Source organism: Lepisma saccharinum, chromosome 15 (genome assembly GCF_977018435.1).
Source record: "Lepisma saccharinum chromosome 15, izLepSacc3.1, whole genome shotgun sequence".
Classification (NCBI taxonomy): domain Eukaryota; kingdom Metazoa; phylum Arthropoda; class Insecta; order Zygentoma; family Lepismatidae; genus Lepisma; species Lepisma saccharinum.
Genome location: NC_139243.1, coordinates 19,686,495 through 19,699,711, shown reverse-complemented (window position 1 = coordinate 19,699,711; position 13,217 = coordinate 19,686,495). Strand labels below are relative to the sequence as shown.

The following is a 13,217-nucleotide window of genomic DNA, read 5'->3' as shown; positions in this document are numbered from 1 at the left end:
ATGGAATTGCGTTCTTGAGGACTTTCTGAAGCCGGGGAAATTGTTTTTTTGAATCGTGCAACTTATTTGGCCTGCAAGTAAGGTATTTTTCGTCATTCATGCATCTTCGTTGTACGATAGCTCGTGCCGCCATTACCGTCAACTACGTGAATCAAATGTTCCGTGCGTTCGATCATGTAACCCTCTGTCAGTGTAACAACCACGCGGTAGTTTTACAAGATGACGTGTGAGCATTTTTTTTTTTTTCAATTTAAGGTAAGACTCTAGTTTACGTCCTTTTCCTAAGGAATACGTGTCATATATCGTTGGAAAGCTTATTTTATAAGGAATTCAACAACGTAAATCCCAAAGCGAGGAAAAATTTCCTGAAGGAGTGAATCGAGAAAAACCGATGTTGTCCGGATATGCGTAATTGAACGTACTGAGGAATTTTTTAGATGATGTAGCACATATTTAGGGGTGAAATTAGTGCTAATGGAACCTAACCTAACCTCGTAGGCATACCTCGACCCCGTGAATGGATAGTGGGGCTATCGTGAACAGAAAGTGTAAAAAGAAAAAGGTACTTACCCGAAGAGATGCCGGGTGCTGCACCACGATCGTGCACCGCGAATGTAAAGAAGCAATCACCATGCAGATAAGGACGTAAAGTAGGGTCTAGCCTCAATTTTCGCTTAAAAACCTTTTGTGAATAGTTTGTGCGGCATTTATCGGTTCATAAGTTTGGAAACACTGCACATCAGCTGACGATACTGCATATCAGCTGACGACAGACAACGTGAGTCAAGATTCGCCCGTCGAATTAGCAACGACCAATAAATGATTATAATGTTAAAAATAACGCTTTTTTCATGGAAAAAAAAGTGATCCACAGCTTGAAAAATGTTCCGGTATGCATATGAGGTAAGTAGCAATGATTTTTATTTGAAAATAAACGAGTTTAATGTGTCTCCGGCTTATACTACTGTTACCCAATTTTTAATGCCTCTTTCTGAAACTTGACTGCCTTTTTGCCTGCCATTTTTAATACTTTTCAGTGCCTGAACATCCCGCCTCTAATAATGACATGTGAATTACACACCGTAACTTGTTTCATTTTGATCATTGTCCCTTCTCCGCCCTCAACACTAGCACATGTAACGCAACACAAATTCATCCCGTTGATTTTGATTTTTTTTAAAAAAATTGGTTTGTTTTACTTCGTTTTATCAACCACTTTTGACTCATCACGAAGGTGAGGATGAGTGATGATACGGTGAAATTGATGAAGGGACATTCACAAACAATAAATACCCATGTCCAGGCCAGGATTTGAACTCTGAACTCCTGTCCAACAAAAATTAGTGCCATTCCACTATTGTTTGAAAATTATGACAACAAATTTTCAGTTAACGCGTAGAAAGTCGATTATTATACACACATAACAGCAGAGAAGTGAATTAGATTTTTTAAAATCCATTCTTCTTGCACTTACCTTTTCGTAAATAGTCTCTACGACCAAGAGAGAGAACTTTTAAAAAAATAGTTCTACATCAGTTTCTGGTGCTACATTTTCCTTAAGATTATTGACAACTATCAACACAATTCTTGTATTTCAAATCCATACATTTATATATTTTCTATTTCTACGCAATCCATACATTTATATATTTTCTATTTCTACATCTGTTTACTAGCAAGCAAGGAACCAAGGTTCGTAGTCCACTATGGGACAATTTGCAAGACATCATTTCTAAGAAGCTTCAGTTTCACAAAAAGTCTTGCATTTGAGAAACATTTAATCTGAGGTAATTGCTTGAGCACTAGAGTTACAATTTAACATACATTCTTAAGATGGTGGCAACATATCAATTAAATTTGCAGCACTTATCACGTTCTGTGTTCCTGGGATAATATGCAAGAACATAGCAGATTACATAGTGCTTCCCTACACTTCAAATTATCCTTAACCAGATTCATTTCTTTATATTTTTATTTCTTTAAAAAAGCTTTAAAGAAGGAACCATGCAACTTTTGAAAGAAAATGTATTTTTAATTATATTGTTTAATGGAAACTAAAAGATATAATTTTGGCCAAGATTTATATATTCATTGTTCACGGCCATGTGACGTGCAAATTGTGCACAATTAGTTCGCAATATGCATTATTATGCGTATAATGCAATGTTCGTGATGTCTGTATAACATAGTAAACGAACTACGAAGAGAAAAATGTATATTTTTTACATGTATATGTACATGTAAATTTGCATACCAACAACTAAATTCATTACAAATGTTGACGAGAGAATCTATACCTCTATATCGGCTTGAGCATTATATTTAGTATCTGCATCAATACGTTTCTAATAAACTTGCGAGAATAAGGAAGGAGGAACTAGCAGACAACTGTTTGAACGAACATTTGTCTCTTTATATTTTACGTGCATGTGCAAAATGACATGTTAGCCTTGCAATATTTATCAGGAGTTAACGATTAATATATTATTTCTACTTCAGTAATAATTTACTCCCTACCAACTTAATAATCGTTTCGTTTTGTTGGCGGACACCGTCTGTTGATAAAATTTATTATGAAGCAGAATTGACTAGGAGTTTTCATTTTAATCAAGAACACGGAAAACAGTTCCATTGAATGTCTTAAGTAAGTATTGAATGTCCGAAGTAAGTAAAACATTTTTTCTCTAAATACAAATTCAAAAAGTCGTATATTTTATTATCTAGAAATGCGATTAAAGAAATCATACATAGTTCATGCTACATCATTTATTAATGATCGCGATTAGAATTATTTAATGATCTGCCCTTGTACCGTAGTACTGAGTAAGTTCGCTTGAGGATATTTGACGAGCGTGAAGATTGGATGCAACTCGTTGTGGTTAGCCCCTCCTTGCCATATTTTCCACATGGATTTTATTTTTTATATTTTACGAGTGTTTTCTGTCTCGGACTAATCGCGAAGATTTGATTTTTTTTATTTGATTTGCTTTATTTTACTTCGCTTTTTGTTCCACTTTTGGCTAATTTGCGAAAATGGGGATGAGTGATGACATGATGAAATTGATGAATGGACACTCGCAAATATCCATGCCCAGGCCAGGATTCGAACCCGGGACCTCTGGAGTTAGGGCCGGCTAATCGGGAAGAGAATGTTGATTTGCAAAATGGTCGCCTTTCAATTTTCCGACCAAGTTTCCTGTGTTGAAGTTTCTCAACCTGTACATGTGTGTTCTTCCTGAGTCTCACTTCATTGTAACACCATTAATCCTTCATTATTGTTTTCTTGTTCACATGGATAGTAGACTATAACCCCGACTAGTTGGCTGCACTTTTTGACACTCGGTGCAGTGCAGGTGTATCCAGTGTCAAGGGTGGTGCAAGGAAATGACGTTCAACCAACTAGACAGAAAGCTGTGTTCAAGTTCAGAAAATTCAATAAATGCCTGTCTGCTGCTTTAAACAGTCATTTGATTAGTTAGCAAGCACCACGTGACTGTACACCACGAATACACTGACCCAGAACGTGGTGCAGACACCAAATCAACGAACTAGATGACTCGGTGTTGCACCGTGCAACCAACTAGATGCTTCGGTGCAAACAGAGTCAAAGCGATTCAAAAGGTGCAGCCAACTAGACGGGACTTATTCTTACATGTGTGTGAGTTTTGACCAGATACAGTGCATGGGTCTACATTTGAGGGGTTCAGACCACAAGTGACGTAACTCCACAAAATTGAGTTACATGTATACTGTGAAGTATCAACATTTCAGTGTTAGAAGTAAGTATATCCTAAGTTTCAAATTCTTGCTCATGGAGACACCACTATGTTTGTACTCCAATAGCTAAACATAGTACTAAGTTATCTAAATACGCCCTTTTCTTAAAAACTGTCTTGAATAGCGTTACGCTACTTGTACTCTGAATCTCTCATTTGGCTATGAGTATTATTCTTGTGATTTTTTATTTTTGCTATGAATGGTGTACATGTGTACTTAGTAACAACACTGTGACAAACCCAAGACTTGTTTGAAAAGTAAAAATAAATTATAAACTAAATTAAACTCATTCTCATTGTTGGAATTAGCTAAAAAAAAAGGTTGCAGAAAATCAATACTAAATGATGATGATGATGATAATAAAAGTGAAACATTATGGTCAGTGTATTGTTTCAAAATCCTGCCCATATGTTGCACTTCAATGCTTAACAGTTTCGAAACTGAGGTCCTGGATTCATATCCAGGGGAAGGATTCTTTGTGGTTTGTCTGTCATGAATATCATCACACATCCAAAAATATGCAGAAAGGAGAAATTAGAAATTTGAGCCAATAAGCATTTCACAAAAGTCCAATCCATGGTCATTTTAGTGGTAAATTTAAGCTTGCATACCTTAAAAAGTAAGTTGCACGACCACAGATTAAAAATTCTGGATTCCCTATGTTTCGTAAACAAGATAAATAAATTAAATGGGCATTAATTGTGGGTGTTTATCCAGAAATTTATATCAAGTAAGGTGTAAGCAATCTTTCAGGGGAGTGCAAGACCAAATGTAGCACCTAACAGTGTATAAATGGACTTTTAGTACGTTATTGGAGTGTGTTTAAATCATAAACTATGCAATTCAATGTAATTAATTTTATTTGGTTCACATTTGATGCGAGGTTTGTAAAAGTAATTCAATCTTCAGTTTTCATTAAACGTTGAACTTTTTAAGTTTTGCACTTTGTAGCTCAGTTACTACCAGCTGATTTCAAATGGAAACTGAAGCTGGATATCTTATTATTTCTGGTGTTAATGCTCTGCTACAAGCGAGAATATTAAGATATATTTAAATTTCCATTTCTCACTCATTTTTGGATGTTTCTCTTTTCCCCCCTTCCTGTTATTTTTGTATTCAAAGTTTCATGTACCCCCCTCTCCATAACATCATTGGTTCAAACTAAGCATGGCCACAAGATCCAGATAACTGATAACTGGATTTCATATTATGAGATATCCATTTCGGATAATCCAGATATACAAATATCTGAATAGTACTGATATGTATAGTGAAATATGAAGATGATTTATAATAGAATATGTGGATAGACTGTAAAATGGAGAAATAATAATACTGTCTGGATAAGCACACATCCGGACATTTCTTCAGATAATTCAGGTATCGGATATCTAAATAAAATTTTATCCAGATTTTAACCAATCTTTCATACTTAGTTACAACCTAGATGCTTCATTTCTAAGAAACTGGGCAAGTCATCTGCTACTCTCTGGCCACAAATAATTTCCTTATTGGTGTGGTTTCTAACTATATGATTTTAACAATGTCAAGATCGCCATGCTGCAGAATGCACGTCTAGTCTGTTTCCACTGTTTTCTGGCTATAACCTGATGCTCTCCCTCCCCTCTCCCCCCAAGGTTCCATGCTCAAATTCTGATTTGGTCATGCTTATATCTTGGTGAACATCGCCTCATCAATTTCATGCAATAATCATTTATCTCCATTATCGCAGTGTTTCTCAACTACCAGGCCACAGCCTGGTATCAATTATACCAGGCTGCTAGAGGTTGTCCTGAAGTTCGCAACTTGCAGCCTGAACTGGCAACTTCCTGAAAATACTTCTTTCCTTCTGGTTTCCACTGCAATAACAGAATTCATTCTCGTCAGTGCTGGTGGAAATTCAAAGCTCCTGAGAGCGGACTGAAACCCGTGCAGCCTTCAAACTTTAATTACAACCATGAGGATGTTTTCAATTTTGTTACGTACCCGCACATGTAAACCATATGGCCAATGATTGAAATAAGGAATCATAGATGGCAGCACATGGAAGAAATATTAGGATCGCAGATTATAGTAACAATGCACATGCGAATTGAACGAAAGTGTTTGGGAGAACTGAAATTAATTGTACTTACATAAATTTATGAACTGAGATAAACAATGGAGATGGATAAAGGCAAGATAAAGATTAACGAATTGATAGAGGAAGAAATCTATTAACCAATTGATAGAAGAAGAGGAAGTCTTTCACATATTCATAAAGAAGAAGAGGAAGCCTATTAGCAGACGGAACAAGAAGCTTGTTAGACAAATAGAAGAAGAAGTCCATCACGTATCCAGAAAGAAGAAGAAGAAGTCTTTTATTAGATGAAATATGTTTAATAGAGATATGTGACCAAGAAACAAAGAGATAGCTTTAAATACAATCCTGTATATAAATTTAATGTAATATGCAAATTAAGAATATACAGTGCATTGTACCTTCCGTAGTAGGTTAAACAAGTTGTTTCCTTTGTTCGCTTTCTCCTTCTAAAATAGGTTATCGATCAGTTTTAGTTGCCCTGAAAATCTCATGTTTTACCCTGGCCTAAGCCGGACTGGTGTCACCCTCTCCGGGACGTGGCAATTTGAGGCTAAAAAGGGGGAATGGACTCACAATCTAAGCTGGCAACCACCTGGAAAGGTAGCCTTTCGTTAGGGTTTTCACTCCGATAACTGGAAATTCTTTCTCGCCAGTGCTGGTGAGAAATCAAACAATCTAGCTGGGGGGCACATTGCGTCCCACCTCCTAATGTGGAGGTTGACAGACGGGCACCATGGTCAATTTAGTTTTCATTAAGAAATATATTTTAAGTGGAAATTGGAATTTTTCAGTATCTGAGATGAAACATGCAAATGAAAATCCACACTTACCAAATTAATGATATTAGCCAGAGGAAACTAAAAATTTTGTTATATCCAGTCGCTATCAACTAATTTAAACCAAATGTTATATTTGTCAACAAGCCTAGACATAATCGAGCTAAAATGGCTCAGTGGTAGCGTTGTTGCCTTGTAATCAAGGGGCTCCTGGTTCGATACCCAGGGAAAGCACATAGACTTTAAACTGTAGGTCCAATCCCAATTAGCGTTACTGTGCATAAAGTGGACTTGTAACTCAAAATCAATCTATAATTGAGCTAATACTCTTATCATTATGCTATAATTCATTTATATGAAATTTCAAAGTTACATATAAAGTTTAAACAAATTAGAATGATGTTTACAAGTAATATTGTTGGAATCGGAGCATTGACTTTTAAAAGAATGATGAGGGTTGAGAACCACTGCATTATCGTAATGAACCAAATGTGTCAGAAACAAATAAATAAGAAAAGATGTAAATTCAAAAATATGCAATACAATACTCCATGCAATATAATGTCTTAAAGAGCAATCAAGGTTTAGCTTATATGCACCATAATCTTAACTATCATGTAATATAATTAAGCCTTATTTCCATATTAAAAACACTAAGATGCTGACCAAGGCAGTTTATAAGGATATAAAAATGCTTAACATGTAACGTTTCAACCCTGTATCAGGGTCTTCCTCAGACGAAGAACTAAACTAAAATGATGAAATATACTTCACACAGAAAGATTACATACACATAGCAGGGTCACTAGCCACACAACAAATCTAGTTGACAGTCCTTATCTTAGAGGATTTCTCCAAAGTAATTAAACATATCACCTCTTGACAGTTGACTAATGGGTCTACCACACTGACAGGTGATTGACAGGTCAAGATTAGCAAGATTCTGGAACTACCTGTTTATCATTCCCCCACCCTTCCTGCCTTTTGGGATGGAATTCCTCCTCCCCTGGTCTTCTTCTCTTTCTTCCTGTCCTTTAGTTCTTCGTCTGAGGAAGACCCTGATACAGGGTTGAAACGTTACATGTTAAGTGTTTTTATATCTTAATGAACTACCTTCGTCAGCATTTTAGTGTTTTTAACTATCATGTTTATATTTTACATTTACTATCATGTTTTTATTTTATTTTTATGTTTGTATTTTAGTTCTGAGAATGCCTGATGCCGAGCACATACCTTTTTTCTATTAACAACGGAGGGCGAGTATTTACTCTCTCCACAGCAGACAACAAATGGAAAGAAATTCCATACTTAGGAATAGAATTCAAGCATCTTTCATGTATACCACATTTTGTGTGGGCTATAGGAGGTGATCGACAAGCATATGTCCATGTCTACGGCCTGGAAATTCCAATCCGTATCAAGGAAGAGTCTTACGAGAACCAGGTTTGGCTTTTTTGTTTTATACAATTTTAATATTTTAGATAGATAGGTTGGCTCAAGAAAGAAAATACTGCAAACACACAGCATCTGAATTGTACTAGAATATTTTTAACTTTCAAATATTAGGTGAGCTTATATTCAAGCTAATTAGAATGAAATTGTATTATGTAAGATATAAATACATCCAAACTATTCTTATAGCAATTACTTAATTTGAACATCTGTTTCACATATTTTGAAACTTTAGCCATACCTGACAGTTCAAACGCAAGTATAATACAATGGAACCTCGATTTTACATTCCCTGGTTTTACTCTTCTCCACATTATGCTTCAATCTTGATGGTCCCAACATAGCAAAATGTTATAAAAATTTCCTCGATTTTACATTTCTCCACATTTTAAGTTTCGTCAGCTTGGTCCTCTGAAGCACATGAAATCGAGGTTCCACTCTATAAATAATAATATAAATATGAGGTTTCATTTCTTTTGTGTCTAAAATTCTTTAATTCACTGAGCATTTCAATATACGTATTACACATTGACGCCAAGGGTCCCGGGTTCGAATCCTGCTCGGGCTTGGTTGTTTGTGAATGTCCATTCATCATTTCATCACTCATCCCCATCTTTGCAAATTAGCCAAGAGGCACAAAACGCAAATTAAAATAAACTAAAACAATCATTTAATATATTACACATACATTGTTTTCACAAACTAAGAATACAATGAATAAAGGTTACAAACAAAAATAGGCAATAATGTGATGATAAAGTACAATGCAGTATGTTTTTGAAAGCAGTCTGTTAAACAATTAATTTTAAAAGCACTGTTATATTGTTGTACATAAATTTATCTGTGTTGTAAGAATATAACACAAACCCACACATACCTATTCTGTACATCAGGATTTGAAGAAACCTGGATTTCTTTGTAAAGTGGGTTTTATTGTTTTTTATAAAAAAAACCTACTTATTTGGAGTAAACAAAAAGACAAACAGTCCGGTGCGAGCCTTAGCAACTGGATGGGTCACAGTTGGCGGATAGTGAAACCTCCCTCAGATATGAGGGGAAGCTGCGAATAAGGGGAAACCCAAATAAACCGTTCCAGACTGAGGTGGTAAGGTTATCAGGGTGTAGGAGAGTGTCCAGTGGTATGGACATGCTCAGCAAATACCACAGATACCAATCAAGAGCCTTTGTGTCATGCCGAATAAACACTGCCATAAAAGTGTTTGCCCTCACTGCCTTGTGGGCCTGGAGGGATCCAGAAAGGCTGAGGGAGTTGGAACCCCAACAGAAAACAAGGGTGCACCTGGGAACCCACAGGTGGCAGCCCCACCACCCAGGTGTAGGCTGTGACAGGCCCGATTAGCCAACAGATGAAAACATAAAAAAATCGAGAAAAGAAAGAAACAAGTCAGACTGAAAATTGGAGACAACAGGGGCTACGAATAAGGACATTGAATATTGGAACACTGACAGGAAGGACTGAAGATCTAATGGAGATAAGAGGAATCAACATCTTTGGATTGAGTGAATGGAAAGGAAGAGGAGAAATGAAAGACTATAAACATTACTGGGCAGGTATTGAAGAGGGCGGGAGAAGTGGGGTTGGATTTGTGGTCAGAAGTAGAATATGTAAGGGAGTAGAAAGGGTAAGTGACGAAATAATAAAACTAAAAATGAATGTAAGATGGAAAGTAATAGAAATAATTCAAGTGTGTGCCCCACAAACAGTATGTACAAGGGAAAGAATATGAATATGACTTGGAAGAACTCGTAGGAAAGGAATGGCAAATTGTGTTGAGTGATTTTAATGCACAGGTGGGAAGAGACATAAAAGGGTATACAAATGCTTGGAGGAGATTGATGGGGACAGAGGGATGGAGGCTACTGGACTTTTGTAAGATAAACTGACTGTTAGTAGGTAATAGCTGGTTTAAGAAGAAATATGACAGCCATAAAATTACAAGATACAGTTGGAATAATGAACGAAAGTCTGTAATAGATTATATATTGTTAAACAGGGAAGTAAAGAAGAAAATGAACAACATTAAAGTAGTACCCAGTGAGAACTTCAGACAGTGACCACAAGCTACTAGTAGATGTGAGGAGATGGATAATAAAAGAGAGAGGATAAGAGTGTGGAAATTAAAGGATAAGATGATAGAAGAGAAATATCAAGAAATATTGTGAACAAAAGTGCCAAGAGATGAATCCAATGAAGTAGAAACAGAATGGACAAGATTTAAAACAGAATTAGTAGAGGCAGCCGAAAATGTACGTGGAAGGACAAGCAAGAAAGAAAAAAGAAAGAAACACCATGGTGGAATGAAATAACTAGAATGGCAGTGAAAAACAAAAATGATGCATTTAGAAAATGGTTTTAATGTAAATCACAATATGCACGAAAAGTGTTCGTGGAAAAGGAGAAAGAGGCAAGAACAGTAGTAAAGGAGGAAAGAAGAAAGTGGATTTAAGAATGGGCCAAAGTGTTATAAGAAGATGTAGGTGGGAACAAGAAAGTATTGTATGGATTAGTGAGAGAAAGGAGAAGAGAAAGAGGAGATAGCTGTAAACTAAGGGATGAAAGGGGAAACATGGTAGAAGAGGATGAAGAAATAAGGAGAATGTGGAGAAATCATTTTGAGAAATTGCTGAACGTGAGAAAAGGAAATTAACATGAAGAAGTGAAGGAAAACATGAATCTCACATGGAAAGAAGTGGAGGAAGCACTGAAGAGAATGAAGAGAGGTAGAACACCTGGGGTAGATAAAGTGCCAATGGAAATGATACTAGGAGCAGGAGTGATTGATGTGCAGTAGCTGTACAGAGTGTTGAAAACAGTGTGGCAAGAGAGAGAAGTGCCAAGAGATTGGACAAAGGGACTAATAGTTCCCATATTCAAGAAGGGTGACAGAAAGGAATGTAAAAACTACAGAGGAATAACACTTATGTGCCACTCAGCAAAGGTGTATGAGAAAATATTAGAGAAAAGAATAAGGGAATTAACAGAGCTGAACATGAGAGAGGAACAGTATGGAATTCGAAGAGGCAGATCAACACTAGACCTGATATTCACCATTAGGCAAATGCAGGAAAGGCACTACGAGTATGGAAATGATTTGATTATGGCATTCCTAGATATAGAACAGGCATATGTTAGTGTGGATAGAACAAAGATTTGCAAGGCTCTAAGAGAGAAAGGAGTCGAGGAAGAGATGCTGTGCAGAGTGCAAAGCATATACAAGACCAACCAGAGCCGTGTGAAGACATCAGTGGGAAGAACGGAGTGGTTGAGTATAAGTAATGGACTAAAACAGGGGAGTACTCTTTCCCCATTGCTCTTCATAATTACAATGGATACAATTAACGAAGAGAGGTGGGGAAGAAGATAGGAGAGGAAGAGATGAAGGCCCTGTTGTTCGCTGATGACTTAGTAATATGGGGAAATAGAGAAGACGTAGTACAGAGACAGCCGATAGTTGGAATGAGGAAATCAGAAGAGCAGGAATGAAATTCAGTGCAGAGAAGAGCGAGGTGTTATTAACAAGAAACAGAGCCAGAAATGAGCCAAGAATAAAGATGGACACGGATGAGTTGCGGGTAGTGGAGAGCTTCAAATATCTAGGAATCAGAATTGAGAGAAGTGGAAGAATAGATGAGGATTTAAACAGAAGAGGACAAATGGGTTGGTGGACTATATCAAAGCTTTCGAAGATTAATATGGAACAGGAATGTACCTATGAAATGCAAGAAGGTAATATACAGGGTATCTATAAAAGAACTCCTAGGTTTAGAAGCTAAATATTTTATTAAAAACTGAAACTCAGGAAAAAGTAAATACATATTTTTGAAGGTAATGTTATCAAGTTTTGTTTTTTGTTTACAATTTAGTAAATTACAATGTGTGCCCCATTTGTAGCATGGCACACATCCAAACGATAATCGACTTCTTGCCACGTCCTGGCCAGCATATCTGGGGTGATGGTTGCCACAGATGCGATAATTATTTGCCTTAGATGGTTGACATCTTGAATTTTCTCCGCATAACCCATGTTCTTCACATGTCCCCATAGGAAAAGGTCTAAGGGGGTAAGGTCTGGACTTCTTGGAGGCCATGGAATAGGTCCTTTCCTTCCAATCCACACTTCCAGTTTCTTCAAACGCTTTAAGCCATTGACGAATGATTTGGTCCGAAGGCTAAACACCACCATACTCGCGTCGAAAGTTCCATTTTACAGTAATAACAGATCCAGTTTATACAAGCCGTATCACACACTGCACCTTCTGTTGTGGTGTCGCCATTGCACTGAACTGCACTGACTGTGTTTGGCTCGGCCACTTCAAGGTCAACGCTGCGCAGCGTTGTGAACCTTTGTTGGAATAAACTCCAAACGGCGTGAATAAAACTTGATGAGCTACTTATTTCAAAGTAATTAACTAACCTGAGTTATGTAATACCATTTGTGCACTATGATTGTTTAAAACCCAGGAGTTCTTTTATAGATACCCTGTATAACAGTGGCGTCTCATCCCTTGGGGCTTCCAGGGCTTAGCCCCTAAAGAAAAACGGACGTATTGACGTAATTATCAATCACCATAACGCATAACTATCACACAGTCTTTTAAAAGGCGACTTTTACCCACGTAAATTCATCGTCTGTTGCAATGGATACGACAGCGCTCCTAGCAGCATTGATGTCAATTATCGGTTTCCGGGGCATGTTGCAAAGGAAGGCGTGGCCTACACCCACCTACGCTACAGTGAAGGTCACATGCTAGCAGAGAGAGAAGGAGAGAGTGCAATGGATTTGAGTGCTGATTCGGGGTTAGTTCCGTTGCATCGAGTTCGATCTCGCATGTTGTACTGTACTGTTTTGGTGGCTTTCATTCGCTATGGTTGAGTGAGTTTGGCAGGGTTGATGTTAGAACACAAATTGATGAAGGACGTAGGCTGTGAATTACAAGACACAATGAATTTGTCCGGAAAAATAGGTATATATTTAATAGAATTATCGATTGCTTAAAATTCTGTGGTCTACATGAACTTGCTCTATGAGGACATAATGAAAGAGAACAATCTTTAAACAGAGGCATCTTCCCAGATTTATTATCCCTTCATAGAAGAGGGAAAACTA

The 13,217-nt window shown here is 37.1% G+C and overlaps 2 protein-coding genes across 3 annotated transcripts in view; one reads left to right on the top strand and one right to left on the bottom strand.

The window, feature by feature from the left end:
• Lst8 (MTOR associated protein, LST8) overlaps nt 1-1,692 on the bottom strand; it is a 29,802-nt gene extending 28,110 nt beyond the window's left edge. Inside the window, exon 1 of the mRNA XM_083136719.1 lies at nt 1,475-1,692. The gene's annotated coding sequence lies outside the window, so the exon portion shown is untranslated. The remainder of the gene's footprint in view (nt 1-1,474) is intronic.
• A 677-nt stretch (nt 1,693-2,369) lies between these two features.
• Nucleotides 2,370-13,217, top strand: part of Pex23 (tectonin beta-propeller repeat-containing peroxin 23) — a 107,894-nt gene continuing 97,046 nt past the window's right edge. Inside the window, exons 1-2 of one of the 2 annotated variants that reach the window (XM_083136717.1) lie at nt 2,370-2,644; nt 7,840-8,079. In XM_083136717.1, the coding sequence (XP_082992843.1) occupies nt 7,855-8,079 (225 nt within the window). In that variant the 5' untranslated portion in view covers nt 2,370-2,644; nt 7,840-7,854. Of the gene's footprint in view, nt 2,665-7,839; nt 8,080-13,217 lie in introns of both variants that reach the window. The other variant, XM_083136718.1, reaches the window with a different exon arrangement.